The sequence below is a fragment of the Oratosquilla oratoria genome, chromosome 3 (genome assembly GCF_046742065.1).
Source record: "Oratosquilla oratoria isolate Oo_2021 chromosome 3, ASM4674206v1, whole genome shotgun sequence".
In the NCBI taxonomy this organism is placed as follows: domain Eukaryota; kingdom Metazoa; phylum Arthropoda; class Malacostraca; order Stomatopoda; family Squillidae; genus Oratosquilla; species Oratosquilla oratoria.
Window position 1 is genome coordinate 89,270,548 of NC_134779.1, and position 17,659 is coordinate 89,288,206.

At 40.7% G+C, this 17,659-nt stretch overlaps 1 protein-coding gene across 5 annotated transcripts in view; it reads left to right on the forward strand.

Annotated features, from left to right (window-relative positions):
• The window catches only part of Ube4B (Ubiquitination factor E4B), a 679,226-nt gene that overhangs the window by 365,193 nt on the left and 296,374 nt on the right, over positions 1-17,659 (forward strand). For all 5 annotated transcript variants that reach the window (XM_076183024.1, XM_076183023.1, XM_076183022.1 and 2 more), the window contains one exon: positions 9,410-9,546. In XM_076183024.1, the coding sequence (XP_076039139.1) occupies positions 9,410-9,546 (137 nt within the window). The remainder of the gene's footprint in view (positions 1-9,409; positions 9,547-17,659) is intronic.

Here is a 17,659-nt window from a genome sequence, read left to right on the forward strand (position 1 = left end):
TGTTTGGGTTGCTTTCTGTTGGCAGATTTAATAATTATTCAAAGTGTTCCATCCATAATTCCATCACTTCTGCCTCTCCTGCTATCATTTCTCCATTGTTATTCTTTATCATTCTCGCTAGCTTGGTACCCAGTTCTTATTCTTTTGACTCCCTGATAAAATTGTCTTATTTTTCCTTATGAAATGCTTGTCTCTTTTTTCTTCTTAACCACTTCCATACGGTGCCGCCTACGTAGGTGGCATGAGGAGCAAGTAGGTACTCGCTGATGACGAAGTCACCATCTTGATTATATTTATTGTAGTTGTACCTACGTAATTTTCATTCTCTCTAAACTGGCTTCATCATTTTTCTATGGTTATCAAAATACACGGGTGAAAGAGAACGGACAATTTAGCACTGACTTTATTTTTTATAATGCGATTATTATTTCGAGACATCGCATGTCGGGCAGCTAATGCTGCCAGACGTGCGATGTGCCCCGGAGGGAAGAGGTTAATATCATTTTTGTCTCTATTTTCTTTAGTCTGTAATTCTCCCTCTGTACCTTGTTATTTTTTTGTCGTATTACCCGTTGCCTTGCTCTATTCCTTTCTTCTAGTGCTGCCTTACACTCCTTATCAAACCAATGATTCCCTCTTTAGGTGCAAAACCAATTTCCTGCTTGGCCACTTCTCTTACTATGATTGACATGTCTTCCCAGGTCTGGTTTACAATTTTCTCCTGTTTCTTCTAAAGTATCCAATATTCTGAACCTATTGATTAACCCCTTCCATACGGTGCCGCACACGTAGGCGTCATGGGGAGCGAGTGTATTCGCGAGGCTGCCATATCGGCGTCTTGATTATATTTATTGTAGTCGCCCCTCCATAATGACATTCTTTCTAATTCTTTTGTAATCGCATTTTCTATGGTTATCAAAATTCACGGGTGAAGAGAGAACGATCGATATAAGCGGTGACTATATTTTATGATGCGAGTATTATTACGACACGTCGTACGGCTGGTATTGGCTGCTGCCACCGAGATCTAAGTCCATGACGCCTACGTGTGCGGCACCGTATGGAAGGGGTTAATTTCAGCTGAAAATTATCCTTTACTTCTGGTTCCTTCAGTCTTTCTAAATCAAATATTTTCCTCTGTTCCCCTGGTGTCGATTTCTTTATTGATAGTTTAGCTCTAATCCTTCCCAGAACCAGGAAGTTGTCAGTGTTGCAATCTGCTCCTCTGTAGGTTCTTACATCCTGCAATGCATTTCTGTGTTTTCTATTGATTATTATATGCTCAATTTGGTTTCTAGTATGTCATCTGGCAATACCCAAGTCTCTTTATGTGTGTTCTTATGTTGAAAGTATGTTCCTCCTATGATTAGTTTATTACTTAAGGCAATTGATGCTAGTCTTGTCCCATTATCATTGGTTTCTTCATGGAGGCTTTCTTTTCCTATTGATGGTCCAAAAGCCTCAACTTCCTGTCCTACCTTGGCATTTAGATCACCCAAAATTATCATTACATCATGCTTACTTGTGTTGTCCATGATCATCTGTAATTCCTTATAGAATTCATCCTTTATTCTTTCCTCTTTTTCTTCAGTTGGTGCGTATACACATATTAAGGTCACATTAAACCATTTACCCCTTAATCTTATACTCATTATCCTTTCACTGATTGGTTTATACTCCATTGGTGATTCTCTTATTTTCTTTGTCATACATATACCTACCCCTCCTCATGTCCTTGGTCTGCTCTCCCACTGTACAGTATAGTGTGTTTACCAAGGTCACACTCACCACTTCCTAACCATTTGGTTTCTTGTACTGCAATTATATCAATGTTATATTTATCCATTTCTGTTACCAATGCTTTAGTTTGGCCAACCATATATAAAGACTTACATTCCAAGTTCCAATTTTTATATTAAATCTCCAAAAGTTTCTGTAACTTTTATATTTTTTACGAGGTAGGAGTGTTAGCCCTACGCTCAACCCTCCCCAATTATCCGGACATGGGACCGGCACATCAGGTTATGACACTCTGCCATGGTTGGGTTAAAAGATTAATAATTGCCTTCTGAAAATGTTCTGGACAACTAGGAACAACCTCTTGTGATAAAGCACCATAAACAATACCTTTACCTATATTGAAATCTTCAACAGATAAATCATGGTTCTTTAAACTACAGAAAGCTTTACCAATGCTGACAAAATCCTTGGGATTTGAATTGTTGGCAAAACTAGTCCATATCCTAAAGCTGTTTCTCATGCTCTTAATGACCTGGCTTTGTATCATTCAGCATCTAGTTTGTTCTTATATTCTTGTATAGTTTTTGCACACACTATTGTCTCATCCAATTTGTTCCAGGCATCTACTACTCTGTGTGGGAAACTATTCTTTTTATGGTCTCATCAATAACTATCCTTTTTGAGTTTCTTTTCATGTCTTGTTTTTCATATATCCCACTTTAATAAATCTTCTCTTCAAGGATTTCCATCACTTTCATAACTTTGTAAATGGCCAGTAGATCTCTCTCTTCTTTGTTCCAGGGTTGGTAGTTCCAGTTTGGACAATCTTTGTATGTCAATTTAGAGAGTGTTGGTGCCATCTTTGTCATTGCTTTTTGTACATACATATACCAAAGCCTTTTTCCCCCTTACACTGGAGATACCAAAAGACAAGGCCAAAAGACAAGGCCACTTCCACCCATTCCACCCCCTACATACTCCACTTCCCTCTACCCCCTTCCCTCCCTCTTATCTTGGCACCTCCTTGATGGTGGGTCATATTTGCATCTTGTCCACTGCTGGCCTGGGTCAGAAGCAGTGTCACAAGACACAGCACATCCACAGCAAGGCCACTTCATTAATTGGGCGATCCCCCCCTCTCTGCCCCCGCATGCAGAAAAGGAGAATACAGGGAGAAAACCCTTCAGGCTGTGTTTATTTTTCATACATACTCTCTCACCCCCCATCCTCCATCATGTATTACAGCATCATCCATACACAACCATTCTCCATTCACCCCCAATCTTCTGTCTTCTCCCATCCTTCCTTAACAGACACCACCTCTTTCCCAATGCCCCTTTTACCTCATCCATCCATCTCATTCTAGGTCTCCCCCTCATGTTCACAACTTCCACCTCTGCCTTCCACACACCTTTTACTAATCTTTCTTCACTCATTCTTTCCATGTGTCCAAACCATCCTAATATTCTTTCATCAGCCCCATCTCCCAACTCCCTTTCCACCTGTTCTCATCGCCACATTTCTCACTCTATCTAGCCTTGTAACCCCTATCATACTTCTGAGGCATTTCATCTCGCATTCAAACTCCTTCTCTCTTCCTCTCCTATGTTCCATGTTTCTGCCCTGTACAGTGCTATTTTACAGATATGAAAACGATAAACTAAAAGACAAACATCAGAAAGTCATATGGGCCCGATGGAATAGCGAACTGGATATTGAAAGAATGTATAGATGAACTTACAGATAAAATACACAAGATAATTGACTTCCCACTCAAAGAAGGAAAAGTACCACAAGATTGGAAAAATGCAAATATTTTACCAATATACAAAGGGGAGATAAAGAAAATCCAACAAACTATAGACCGGTATCCCTTAAAGCACAATTGCAAAAATATGCGAAAGTTATTAAAAGTAAATGGATTAAACACTTGGAAGAGAACAACATACTAAACCCCAAGCAATTTGGGTTTAGAAGTGAAAGATCATGTACTACAAACTTAATATGCTTTTACTCAAGATTGATAGGAATAATACAAGAAAGAGATGGTTGGGCAGACTGTGCCTTCATGGACTTACAAAGGCTTTTGACAAAGTACCACACAAAAAGCTACTAAGAAAAATTGAAACAATAGGTGGAATACAAGGAAAATTATTAGAATGGAGGAAAGATTTCTTGAATGGAAGAAAAATGAGTGGTACTTGGAGAAAAGAACTCAAATTGGGTAGATATGATAAGCGGAGTCCCTCAAGGCTCTGTATTGGCTCTGATAATGTTTGCTGTTTAAATAAACAACATGGATGAAGGCATCGAATGTTATATGAACTTCTTTGCAGATAATGTGAAACTACTGAAGAGAGTATGTACAGAAGAAGATTGCAAATCTTTTCAAGAAGACCTGACAAAGTCTGGAAATGGAGTAAAAAGAACAAAGTGAATTTCAACATTAAGAAATGTACCGTATTTTCCGGCTTAAAATGCGCATCGGGTTATAATGTGCACCCATGCACTTCGTTATCTCAGTACACAGATAGCGTGCATCGACGTATAATGCGCATGCCCGATCGCATTTGTCTATAACGCAGTTTTACCTCGGTATTTATATCATGTGAACGAGGTTACATGGAGAAGTATTTTTCATTGGCTAGAGCCACCGCTGGGAAATCTGTTGATTTGTCACTAAATTAAGTGTCAGTTTAGGCATCAATCAGGACACAACTAAGAAAAAGTCGGAACTACATGTACCGGTATATGACTCATGTTGTGCATTGGTCCCTTATTACTTTGTAGCTTAAATAGTTTGTAGGAAATATGATCTAAAAAAAGTTTATTGAAAGTAAAATATACAGAAAAATTTCTGGATTTTTACAGAAAATGTTAATTTTATATCTTGAGGAAATAATTCGTCTTTACCATTTTTTTTTTTAATACTGAAACAAACTACAGACTGTTTCGTTTTAACTTTGAACCTGCAATGACAGTGGTGAAATAGGACAGTCTCCCATCGAGGTGACATTTAGTTAATATAACTCCCGAAAGAGGGTGTTGTAGTCAGGTGTTTGACACGAGTTTATGAATGGCTGCAACGGAATTTGTACCATACCTAAAGTGAAGCAACAAAGCCAACATATAAATTCAAACTAGGATGCTGTGAACATGGGCAAATATCATGAATATTGATCATGTTTCATGGTGTTTAGGCCTATTTAAACATGAAAATAAGATTTGATAGATACCTATATCAAATATTTATATAAGGTAGCCCATGCTGGCGTATTCTTTCATGTCACCATGGCTGTTCTTCTTGTCCTCAAGGAACGTCACGGAGAAGGGTGCCTCCCGACTTTGTGACGGCCAACATCGTCACGTTGTTGTGAAAAAAATTACACACACAGCCGCAGAATTTTTATCGTAGGCCGTAGATAATGCGCACCACCGGATAACGCGCACCCCCCAGTTTTAAGCCCTTCCAACGGAAAAAAGTCGCACACTATACGCCGGAAAATACGGTAATACAATGTAATTTGGAAAATGCAAAAATAGAATATTGGGTCAATATTATAGTGGTGCAAGGGAAGTTACAAAAGTAAACTCAGAAAGGGACCTAGGAGCAATTATCTCAAATGACATGACACCAGATAAACATGTTAACAATATAGTTGGAGAAACTTATAACTTGATAAGATCAGGGAAAGTGGCCTTTGACTAAAGGATGAGTAAATGATAAAGAAGATACTAGTTACACTGGTAAGACCAAAATTGGAATACGCAGCATCTCTATGGTCACCTAGTACAATAAAAAACATAAAGAAAACTAGAAAGAATTCAAAGAGCAATGACAAAGATGGCACCAACACTTTGCAAGTTGACATATGAACAAAGATTGGACAAACTAAATTTGTCAACCCTAGAACAAAGAAGAGAAAGAGGTGATTTGATAATCATCATGAAAGGGATGGAAATCCTTGATAGGGATGATCTGCTAAATCAATCTATCAGTCATAATTCTGTAAATGGTCAACAAATCATCCCTTTCTCTTCTTTGTTCCAGTGTTGATAGATGTAATTTCTCCAATCTTTGTTCGCATGTCAAATTTGAGAGTGTATGTGCCATTTTTGTTGCTGCTCTTATTAGTGCAGCCACTATTTTCTTTACCATTTCTTCATCCATGTAGTCAAAGGCCACTTTCATTGATCTTAATAAGTTAAAAGTCTCTCCAACTAATTCATTGACATGTTTATAAGGTGGCAAGTCACTTGAGATAATCACTCCCAGGTCTGTTTCTGAGTCGACATTTTTGACAAACATTAAAGGAGCCACTACAGAGCCTTGCGGGATGCCACTTATCACGTCTTTGCAGTTCGAAATTTTGTATCCAAGTACCACTCTCATTTTTCTCCCCCATAAGAAATCCTTCATCCATTCCAGTAGCTTACCTTGTATTCTTCCTATTATTTCAATTTTTCTTATTAACTTTTTATATGGTACTTTGTCAAAAGCCTCCTGCAAGTCCAAGAAGGCACAATCTGCCTAGCCATCTCTTGTATTACCTCAACTAATCTCGAGTAAAAGCATATTAAGTTTGTGGTATACAATCTTCCACTTCTAAAGCCAAATTGTTTAGGGTTTAATATTTCATTCTCTTTCAAGTGGTTGATCCATTTGTTTCTGATAACCTTTTTGCATATTTTTGCTATTGTGCTTGTAAGTTGACACCTTGACGTGGTGGATAGGCTTGAGAATCTTAATGACTACAAAAGCTATGTTGATAGAGAGACAGGGTCACCCATATCAAAAAGGTTTTGTAAGAAAGATCAGACAAAGAGCAGCTCACATGCAGTCACAGGACCCACCGCAAACTGGGATGTCCCTGATGGCGAACAGGGAAAATCCTCATAGATATATGGGGTACCGTCATAATGACGGCGTGGACCATTGGGCACCCTATGGATATCTGCTAAAATGGGACAGAAGAAATACAAGAGGACACGAGAAGAAACCTAAAGTTACAGAAAAGATTTGAAAAAAAAAAAAAAATGAAAACAGCTTTCCACACATTAATAGATATTTGGAACAAATTGAAAGAGGAAACAGTGAGTACTAAAACTATACATGGTTTTAAGAAAGAACCAGATGCAGAAAGATACAACTACAGGTCACTACAAGCATAGCTCTCCTCCTGCAAAATACAACTAGGTAGATACATTCAAACTCCTCTCTTCCTCTCTTATGTTCCATGTTTCTGCCCCGTACATTGTTGTGGGCACAATCACTCCTTCATACATTCATTCTTCTTCATTCCTCTTAGCATCCATTCCCAAATGTCTATTTCTCATTACACTTTTTAATCCCCCAAGGCATTTACTCACTTCTCTCAATCTACATTCTACCTCCACCCCCACTCCTCCCTTTCCTGCCACATTTGCACCTAAGTATCTAAAACTATCCACTTCCTCCAGTCTCTCCCTTAATACTCACTTCCAGTCTGCTGCCGCCCTCTCCCCTTGTACATCTTATCACCTTACTTTTACCCACATCTTCAACTTCCTTCTTTCACACACCCTTCCAAACTGTCACTAACTTCCTCAATCCCTCATCTGATCCTGCTACAAGTTTATCTCCCACTTTTCTCCATTTTCTTTAACCATCTCCAATCCCTGACCCATTGCCCTTGCATTTACCTCTCACACCACCCCATCCATGTATAAATTGAACAGCCAGGATGACATAACACATCCCTGACGAAGTCCTATCTTTACCTCAAACCACTCACTCTCTCCATCTCTAATCCTAACACAAGCTCTACTACTCTCATAAAGCTGATCCCCTTGAAACTACTAAACTCACACTTGTCCCCCTTTCCCTTGTAAAGCAGAACTATACAGTCGTCTAGCACTCTACCCTCTCTTAAACAAACATTAAATAACCTCACCAACCAGTCCACCATAACTGTATCTCCTTTCTTCAGACATTCTGCATGGCATCCATCCAACCCAGGTGCCTTACCTGCTCTCATCATCTTAACAGCTGCTTTCACTTCATCTTTCCCTATTTCTCCTCCATTTTCCTCACTCATCACGGTCATTTTCTTAGCGCTTCCCACTGCAACTATCTTTCCCTCCCTATCCTCCTTCACATTTAGCAACTCCCTAAAATATTCTGCCCACCTTCCTCTCACTGCCTTCTCTTCCATTATCATCTCTCCATCTGCACCTTTTACCTTTTCTTCTCTACTTGATTCGCCTCCTCTTCCTCTTTTAATTTCTTTCCAAAACATCTTTTTATTACTTTCAAAATTTTCTGTCATAATCTTACCCCATTTCACATCTGCTCTCCTCTTTGCTTCCTTTATCTTATGCTTAACTTCCCTTCTCTTTACTTTGTACCTCTCATATGATTCCCTCGTCCTAGTTTGTAGCCAATCTATGAAAGCCTGCTTCTTCTCTTCTACACCCTTCTTTGCTTCCTCATCCCACCACTCGCTACTCTTCCTTCTATTTCCTCCCGCCCTCCTTGATCCACACACCATCTTTGCACATCCATGAACCATCCCCATTCCTCCTTCACTCCTAGTTCTACTCTATCCTTCACTCCCTCCCACTTCTTACCGTCTTCTTATACTCCTCCTTTTCTTTCTCATTTAAGCAGTTCATTCTAAGTACCTCCCTACCTTCTGCCCTTTTTCCTCTTTCTCCACCTATTCTCCACTCTCAATTTACCTTCCACCAGAAAATGATCTGATATTCCCCCACTCTCTCCCCTTAGCACATGTACATCCTTAATTCTTCCTACTCTACTCATGGTTACCACTATATAGTCCATTAATGCTCTATCTGCCACCCTTCCTTCCAACTCTCCACCTTTTACTGTCATTTATTCCCAACATATATCCTTTGAGTTAAAGTCCCCCATAGTTACTATGTTTCCTATGTGTGTGTGTGTGTATATAAGAGAACCACAATTCATTCTAGAAAATTATTCCAGAAGAGACTTGGTTAAGGACTGAAACAACTTTGCTAATCTGCTGGGTACAGAATTATCAGGGTGATATTTTTACAGAAAACATTGAATTTCACCCTCATTTTTCATTTTCTTTATTCGGGGGGGTCAAGAACCAATATTTTGGGTCATTATTGGGGGGGAAAATTATTATTTTTGGGGTCAAGAATAAATTTGTTTGACTTCCGAGACATTACAGAACCAATGTTCTACAGTTTTTCTTTCTTAAACACATTAGTTTTCTTCTACATGCTGGTTACTTTAAGGCTGTGGATATGTGCAAGAGGCCAGGGCCAATGGGATTAATGGATTATCAAATTTAGCCTTGAATACTGATGGTGTTCCCCAACTATTGTATTAGCTTAGTGTGGTGAGAGATGGAAGAGGTTTAAAATCATAGGTACAAAGTAAGGTGATGACATTTTCCATGAGAAAGTTGCTTTGAGAATGAAGAGGCAGTATTGCTGGGAAAATAAGATATAGCCTTGCAAGGTTTAAGTGGGAAGTGAAAGGTGTCAGAATTTTTCTTTTTCCTGCCAAGCCATCTTGTATACACACAGTCTTGCTGGGTAGTGTAAGAATTTCAAATATTGATTCTTAGTAGAACTTGTTCCTAGAAATAAATCTTATGTTAAGGTGGATGTTTTATCTCTTTCAATTTTGCTACAGATCCAAGTAAATTTCAAGAAGTGACATTCCATAGCCACTGTTGGTATTTGACATTATTGGCACACCACCTAGGCATCCTGCCTGTCACTCGCAAGTACACCCGAAGGATAAGAGCAATAAGGGATCTCCAGAGAATGGTTAGTATTATTGGTATTTTCTCCTCCTCCTCCTCCTCCTTCTCCTTCTCCTATTCCTCCTCCTTGTCTTAATCCTATGTTGTAGGATGGGAATGGAGCCATGCTCATGGGGTACAGCCTCTTTGCTTCCATTCCTCCAAATTTACCTTAAATTCATTTATGCTTTTAAGAGGTCCCTTCAAAAAGTATCTGACGATTGTTCATAAAATTACTCGTATCCAGATATAACAAGCTTACCTTAATCTCCTTCAAAATAATCCCCTTGGGCAGCTACACACTTCTCCCAACAGTCCTGCCACTGTTGGAAACAACACTGGAATGCCTCTTTTGGGGTGGTATACAGCTTGTCTGTCACATTCTGCATGGTTTTTTCTCTGGAATGAAATCTGTTTTCTTTCAGGAGCATTTTCAGCTTTGGGAAAAACCAGAAGTCACTTGGAGCTTTATTTGGAGATTATGGGACCTGAGGAAGCACGGTCTATTGTGTTTGACCAGGAAACTGTATCAAATGTGAAGAATGGGCGGGTGCATTAGCATGATGGAACTACCAATTGTCCACTGCCCACAGGTCCAACCATTTGCATGGCATAGCATCACAAAGGTGATGCAGAATTTCTTAGTGATGGTTTTGTTGTGTGGTGCATACTTATGATGAACCACAGCACTGGAGTTGAAGAAGACTGTCAGTATGACTTTGACATTGCTGCAAACTAGCTTGCTTTTTTTTTTTTTTTTTTTTTTTTTTTTTTTTTTTTTTTTTTTTTTTTTTTTTTTTTTTCCCTCCTCCTCCCCCCCCCCCTGGAAATGTTGGGTGTATCCATTGTGATGACTGCAACATGGTTTCTGGGTTGTACCTATAAACCTAGGACTTGTTGCCAATGGTCGCTGTGTCGAGGAAGTTTGGATCTATTCATAGTCTCCAGCATGTCTTGTGCATTCTCCAAACAGTGTTACTTCTGCTAAATTGTTATGAGCTTTGATACAAACTTAATTGAGATTCTCCTGAAGCCCAAATCCTCCTTCATAATGGAATGAATGGATCCAATGCTGACATCTGCCTCATCAGCAAATTCTCTGATCATGATTTGACAGTCCTACAACACCAGGGTCCTCACTCATTTTTGGATATTGAGGGCCTACCAGAGCATGCTTCACTCTCCACTGATGTACAGCCATCTTTGGAGCAGTTGTACTACTCCTTTATCTGTGTGGTGCCTGTTGCTTTGTCCCCAAAGGCCTGTTGGATCATGCAGATTGTTTCCACTTGAGAATCGCCAAGCTATACACAAAATTTGATGCAATAGTGTTGTTCAAGTTTTTCCTCTATTTTGTCTAAAATGATGGCACTCATTTATATGTCCTCGCTCATTGGCAGTTTGCTGTTGACTGACAGCTTTTGCAGCCAGAAAAACATTTAAGCAAGTGCATAAGGGTCACCTACATACATGCACCAAACCACATCTCTAGCTTCATTTCCTTATGTACAAAAAATTAAGGTGGATACTTTTTGAACAGACCTCGTATGCTTGTTCCATAAGTTGACAATTTGTGTAGAAAACTATATTTCTTCACAGCTTTCAAACAAGTATGCTTTTTCAGTTTTTTACATTGACCTCTTGTTGATACTTACTTCCATACCAGCAAATCCTCTCTTCATTTTTTCAATACCTCTCTCTGATTTGAATATCTTCATTATGTTGCCTCATCACTCTTCCAGTGTGGAAAGTCCCTTATTTCTCTCTCTCTCTGTTTAAATTAATTATATGCCTTGTCATTTAGACTTGGGATCATCATAGTAAATTGAGAGAAGCAAGTAAATGCCTTGGGGAATTAAAAAGTGTAATGAGAAATAAACATTTGGGAATGAATGTTAAGAGGGGATTGCATGTACCAAGTTGTATCTTACGGGAAGGGGGGCTGCTAAGCTTGTGGTGTCCCATCTTTGTATCTCTCCATATCCAATTTTCTCTTAAGTTCTTGTATTGTTTTTGCACACACCGTTTTTTCATCAAATGTGTTCCATACATCTACCACTCAGTGTGGAAAGCTGTTATTTTTCAGGTCCCTTCTATAATTGTCCTTTTTAAGCTTCTATTCATGTCCTCTTGTGTTTCTTTTATCCCAATTAAGTAGATGTTTTGGAAAGAAATTAAGAGAGGAAGAGGAGGCGAATCAAGTAGAAAAGAAAAGGTAAAAGGTATAGATGGAGAGATGATAATGGAAGAGAAAGGGGAAGATGGGCAGAGTATTTTAGGGAGTTGCTAAATGTGAAGGAGGATAGGGAGGGAAAGCTAGTTGCAATGGGAAGTGCTAAGAAAATGACTGTGATGAGTGAGGAAAATGGAGGAGAAATAAGGAGCAATGAAGTGAAGTCAATTGTTAAGATGATGAGAGCAGGTAAGGCACCTGGTCTGGATTGATGCCATGCAGAATGTCTAAAAAAAAGGAGGTACAGTGATGGTGGACTGGCTGGTGAGGTTATTTAATGTTTGCTGGAGAGAGGGTAGAGTGCCGGAGGACTGGAGGAGTGCCTGTATAGTTCCACTTTACAAGGGAAAAGGGGACAAGTGTGAATGTAGTAGTTTCAGAGGGATTAGCTTGTTAAGTGTAGTTGGGAAGGCTTATGGGAGGATCCTGATTGAGAGGATTAGGAGAGGAACAGAGGGAGTGATTGGCGAGGAGCAGTGTGGATTTAGGACAGGTAGAGGTTGCGTACAGTGCTCGACAAGGAAATACGAACGGTTAGCGAGAATGAGTGATGAGGAGAATGAATGAGTCGTAAATCAATAAACAAAAGCTCACTTCGTACCTCTAATACTTTGATGGGTGGCCTTTATGTGCAATGATCTCAAGAAGGCGGTTTGGAATGGAAGTGGCGTACTTGGCAAGATGTGCAGGGGTTATACTAGCCCAGGATTGGAGAATGGCTGCCTCGAGCTTGGGCACAGAGCTCGTATCTTTAGCCTGCAGGTCTTGTTTAATGTGGTTCCACAGGTTTTCTATTGGGTTTATGTCAGGACTATTGCCAGGCCAGTCTGCTATGTAAGGTATATGACAGCCACTGAGTAACACTACGAGCAGTGTGGGCTGGGGCGTGATCTTGTTGAAAGATGTTAGCACCTGAGCTATTAAAAAAATCCTCCAGGGGGGTAAATGATATGGACAAGGAAGTGCGAACGGACAAGTGGGCGGAGCTAAGGGTAGGGTTTATGACGCATGCTATCAATCATCCCTCAGTTGCCTCTTAGCCTTCGTGGGGAGACTTTTTGTTCCGTGAGTGTCCTGGTGATGCCACCTAGGCAGTCAGTGTTTTTTACAGACAGGTGCTTTCTAGCCTTAATATGGGCAAGAACAAGTATTTATCACAAGAGACAATAACCCAGTTTGGGAGAGTATGTGATAGAAGAAAGCTAAAGATAAATGTGGGTAAAAGTAAGGTGATGAGATGTACAAGGGGTGAAAGTGGCAGTAGACTGGAAGTGAGCATTAAGGGAGAGCGACTGGAGGAAGTGGATAGTTTTAGATACTTGGGTGCAAATGTGGCAGGGAAAGGTGGAGTGAAAGTGGAGGTAGAATGTAGATTGAGAGAAGCGAGTAAATGCCTTGGTGGATTAAAGAGTATAATGAGGAATAGACATTTGGGAATGGATGCTAAGAGGAGACTGTATGAAGGAGTGATTGTGCCAACAGCACTGTATGGGGCAGAAACATGGAACATAAAACAAGAAGAGAGAAGGAGTTTGAATGTGTTTGAGATGAGGTGTCTGAGAAGTATGATGGGGGTTACTAGGCTAGATAGAGTGAGAAATGAGGAGGTGAGGAGGAGAACAGGGGTGGAAAAGGAGTTGATGAAAGAATATTAGGATGGTTTGGACACATGGAAAGAATGAGTGAAGAAAGACTAGTAAAAGAGGTGTGGAAGGCAGATGTGGAGGGAGTGAACATGAAGGGACGTCCTAGGATGAGATGGATGGATGGGGTGAAGGGGGCTTTGGGGAAGAGAGGAATGTCTGTTGAGGAAGGACGGGAGAGGACAGAAGACAGGGGTGAATGGAGAATGGTTGTATATGGATGATGTGATTGCATGAGGTGGAATGGGCGGGTGGATGGGGGGTGAGGTAGTATGTGTGAGCAAAATTTGATGCAGCCCGAAGGGATTTCTCCCCGTCCTCTCATTTTATGCAATGGGGGGGACGGAGAGGGGGGGTCGCCGATTTAATGAAGCGGCCTTGCTGTGGATGTGCTGTGTCTTGCGACACTGCTTCTGACCCAGGGCAGTGGACAAGGTGCAGGGATGACCCATCATTCAGGAGGTGCTAAGATAAGAGGGAGGGTGGAGGAGTGTGGAGTGTATTCAGGGATGGAATGGGTGGGAATGATTTTATGCCTCTTTCTTTTTGGCTACCTCCCTAGTAAGGGGGAAAGCCTTGGTATATGTATGTATAGCTTTACATAAATCTGGTCACTAAACAAAGGAAATAATAGAGCAGGTTGGGGTTGGCAAGACATCTGTGTGCTAGTGGGTTGCCATTTTTAACCACTTCCATACGGTGACATCATGAGGAGCAAGTGGGTACGCGATGATGCCGACATCGGCGTCTTGATTATATTTATTGTAGTCGTACCTACGTAACCTCCATTCTCTCTAAACTGGCTTCATCATATTTTCTATGGTTATCAAAATTCACGGGTGAAAGAGAACGAATGATTGAGCACTGACTTTATTTTTTATAATGTGATTATTATGACGCAACATCCCACGTCGGGCAGCTAATGCTGCCGGACGTGCGATGTGCCCCGGAGTGAAGAGGTTAAGAAGGAAGGTGGCTGTGACTCACCCAGTTACAAACCAAGGAAAAAGTACCCCAAAAAGACATCCCCTCGTGCTACTAATGTTATCAAGATACAGAGCATAATCCACATGTTACCGCCAGAAAAATAAAAGAAAGTAACCCGGGACTCTTTGGGGAGGTTAGCCGCCGCATCACGACCTTGGGTACAGAAGCCACCACCTGGTTAAGAAGCCTCTTCTCACTCTTAACCAGAGGCACCGTAGGGTCGAGTTTTGCAAGAAATATCTTCAGAGGGATGATGACAAGTGGCTGGATATTCTCTGGACCGATGAGTCCACCTTTACTGTGACTGGCAAAAGGTGTGTAAACGTGTATTGGTGTGTGGGTAGCGACCCTCCTGAACACCGGTACGTTCAACAAACAGTGAAACACCCTGCATATCTTTCCAAGTATGCCTCTTTCATTCCAAACCACCTTTGTGAGATCATTGCATGTAAAGGCCACCCATCAAAGTATTAGAGGTACGAAGTGAGCTTTTGTTTATTGATTTATTACTCATTCTCCTCATCTCTCATTCTCACTAACTGTTTGTACTTCCTTGTCGAGCACTGTAGGTCAGATTTTTGTGGTAAGACAGATATGTAAGAAAACTATAGGAAAAGGTAAGGATGTTTTTTTGGCTTTAATGGATCTGGAAAAGGCTTATGACAGGGTAGACAGGAAGGCACTGTAGGAGTTCTTGCAGATATACGGGATAGGAGGAAAGCTTCTAAGAGCTGTCAAGAGTTTTTACGAGAGTAGTAGAGCTTGTGTCAGGATTAGAAATGGAGAGAGTGAGTGGTTTCGAGGTAAAGGTGGGACTTCGTCAGGGATGTGTTATGTCGCCGTGGCTGTTTAACTTATACATGGATGGGGTGGTGCGAGAGGTAAATGCAAGGGTAGTGGGTCAGGGTTTGGAGATGTTTAAAGAAAATTGAGAAAAGTGGGAGGTGAGCCAGTTGTTGTTTGCAGACTATACTGCGCTTGTAGCAGGATCAGAGGAGGGATTGAGGAAGTTGGTGACAGATTTTGGGAGTGTGTGTGGAAGAAGAAAGTTGAAGATAAATGTGGGTAAAAGTAAGGTGAGATGTACAAGGGGTGAAAGTGGCAGTAGACTGGAAGTGAGCATTAAGGGAGAGCGACTGGAGGAAGTGGATAGTTTTAGATACTTGTGTGCAAATGTGGCAGGAAAATGTGGAGTGGAGGTGAAGGTAGAATGTAGATTGAGAGAAGTGAGTAAATGCCTTGGTGGATTAAAAAGTGTAATGAGGAATAGATATTTGGGAATGGATGCTAAGAGGAGACTGTATGAAGGAGTGATTGTGCCAACAGTATTGTATGGGGCAGAAACATGGAACATAAGAGAGGAAGAGAGAAGAAGTTTGAATGTGTTTGAGATAGGGGTTACTAGGCTGGATAGAGTGAGGAATGAGGTGAGGAGGAGAACAGGGGTGGAAAGGGATTTGGGAGATGGGGTTGATGAAAGAGTATTAGGATGGTTTGGACACATGGAAAGAATGAGTGAAGAAAGACTAGTAAAAGAGGTATGGAAGGCAGATGTGGAGGGAGTGAACATAAGGGGCGACCTAGGATGAGATGGATGGATGGGGTGAAGGGGGCTTTGGGGAAGAGAGGAATGTCTGTTGAGGAAGGACGGGAGAGGACAGAAGATGGGTGAATGGAGAATGGTTGTATATGGATGATGTTGTGATGCATGAGGTGAAGTGGGTGGTGGGATGGGGGTGAGATAGTATGTGTTAGAAAAATTTGACACAGCCCGAAGGGATTTCTCCCAGTCTTCTTTTCTGCATGAGGGGATGGAGAGGGGGGGTTGCCAATTTCATGAAGCGGCCTTGCTGTTAATGTGCTGTGTCTTGCGACACTGCTTCTGACCCAGTGCAGTGGACAAGATGCAGTGATGACCCGTCGTCCAGGAGGTGCCAAGATAAGAGGGAGGGTGGAGGGAAGTGGAGAGTATTAGGGATGGAATGGGTGGGAATGGTTTTTATGTCTTTTTCTTTTTGGCTACCCCCTGTGTAAGGGGGAAAAAGCCTTTGGTATATGTATGTATGTAGTAAGTCTTCTCTGTCAAGGACTTCCATGCCTTTCGTAATTCTTTAGGTGGTCAACAACTCACTTCTCTCCTCTGTTCCAGAGTTGGCAACTCTAATTTTAACAGTCTTTCTTCATATGGGAGTTTTGATAGTTCTGGGGCCATCCTTGTAGCTGCTGTCTGGATTCTCTCAATCTTTATATTCTTTTTTGTACTGGGTGACCACAGTGTCGTTGCGTACTCCAATTATGCCTTAGCATTGTGACTAGAATTTTCTTTAAAAATTTCTTCATCCAAGTAGGTAAAAGCCACTTTTATTACTCTTAAGTCATAGGTTTCGCCGACAATTTTGTTTACTTGTTTGTCAGGGGACATATCTTTTGTGATGATCACTCCCAGGTCTTTTTCAGATCCCTCTTTACTTCTTTTTCACCAATTTCATATCTTCCTGATTTTTTTTTTTTTTTTTTTTTTTTTTTTTTTTTTTTCCAAACTTCATTATTCTACATTTTTTAGTGTTGAATTCCACTTCAGACTTCATTCCCAAATCCTGTTTAGCTCTCTCTGTAATGATTCACAGTCCGTTTCAGTACTCTCTTTAGGTTTTTGCATCATCTGCTAAGAAGCTCATATAACATACCACTCCCTTGTCCATGTCATTGTCATAAGTGGCAAACATTATTGGAGCCAGGAGTGATCCTTGTGGGACTCCACAAATTATCTCTTTCCAAGTAGAAGTCTGAGTACCACTCTCATTTTTCTTCCATGCAAAAAGTCCTCCATCCACTTCAGTAGTTCACCTTGTATCCCTTCTATGGTTTCCAGCTTTCTTAATAGTTTTTTGTGAGGGACTTTACCAAAAGCTTTTTGTAGATCTAGGAAAGTGCAATCCCATCTGTCCCTTTCCTCTTTTATATCTAGGTATCTTGAGTAAAAGCAGATCAAGTTTGTGGTGCATGATCTTCCCTGTCTAAATCCGAATTGTCTCGGATTCAGTATATTATTCTCCTCCAGATGTTTTATCCATCTACTTTCTATAACGTTTTCACAGGTTTTAGCTACTGTGCTTGTAAGGGACACTGGTCTGAAATTTGTTGTGTCTTCTTTATTTCTTCCCGTATGAATTGTGGGATTTTTCCTTCTTTGAGTGAGCAACATTTTATGCTGTATATTTTGTTTACTAGTGCTTCTTAACATTCTTTTAATATCCAATTTGCTATTCCATCTA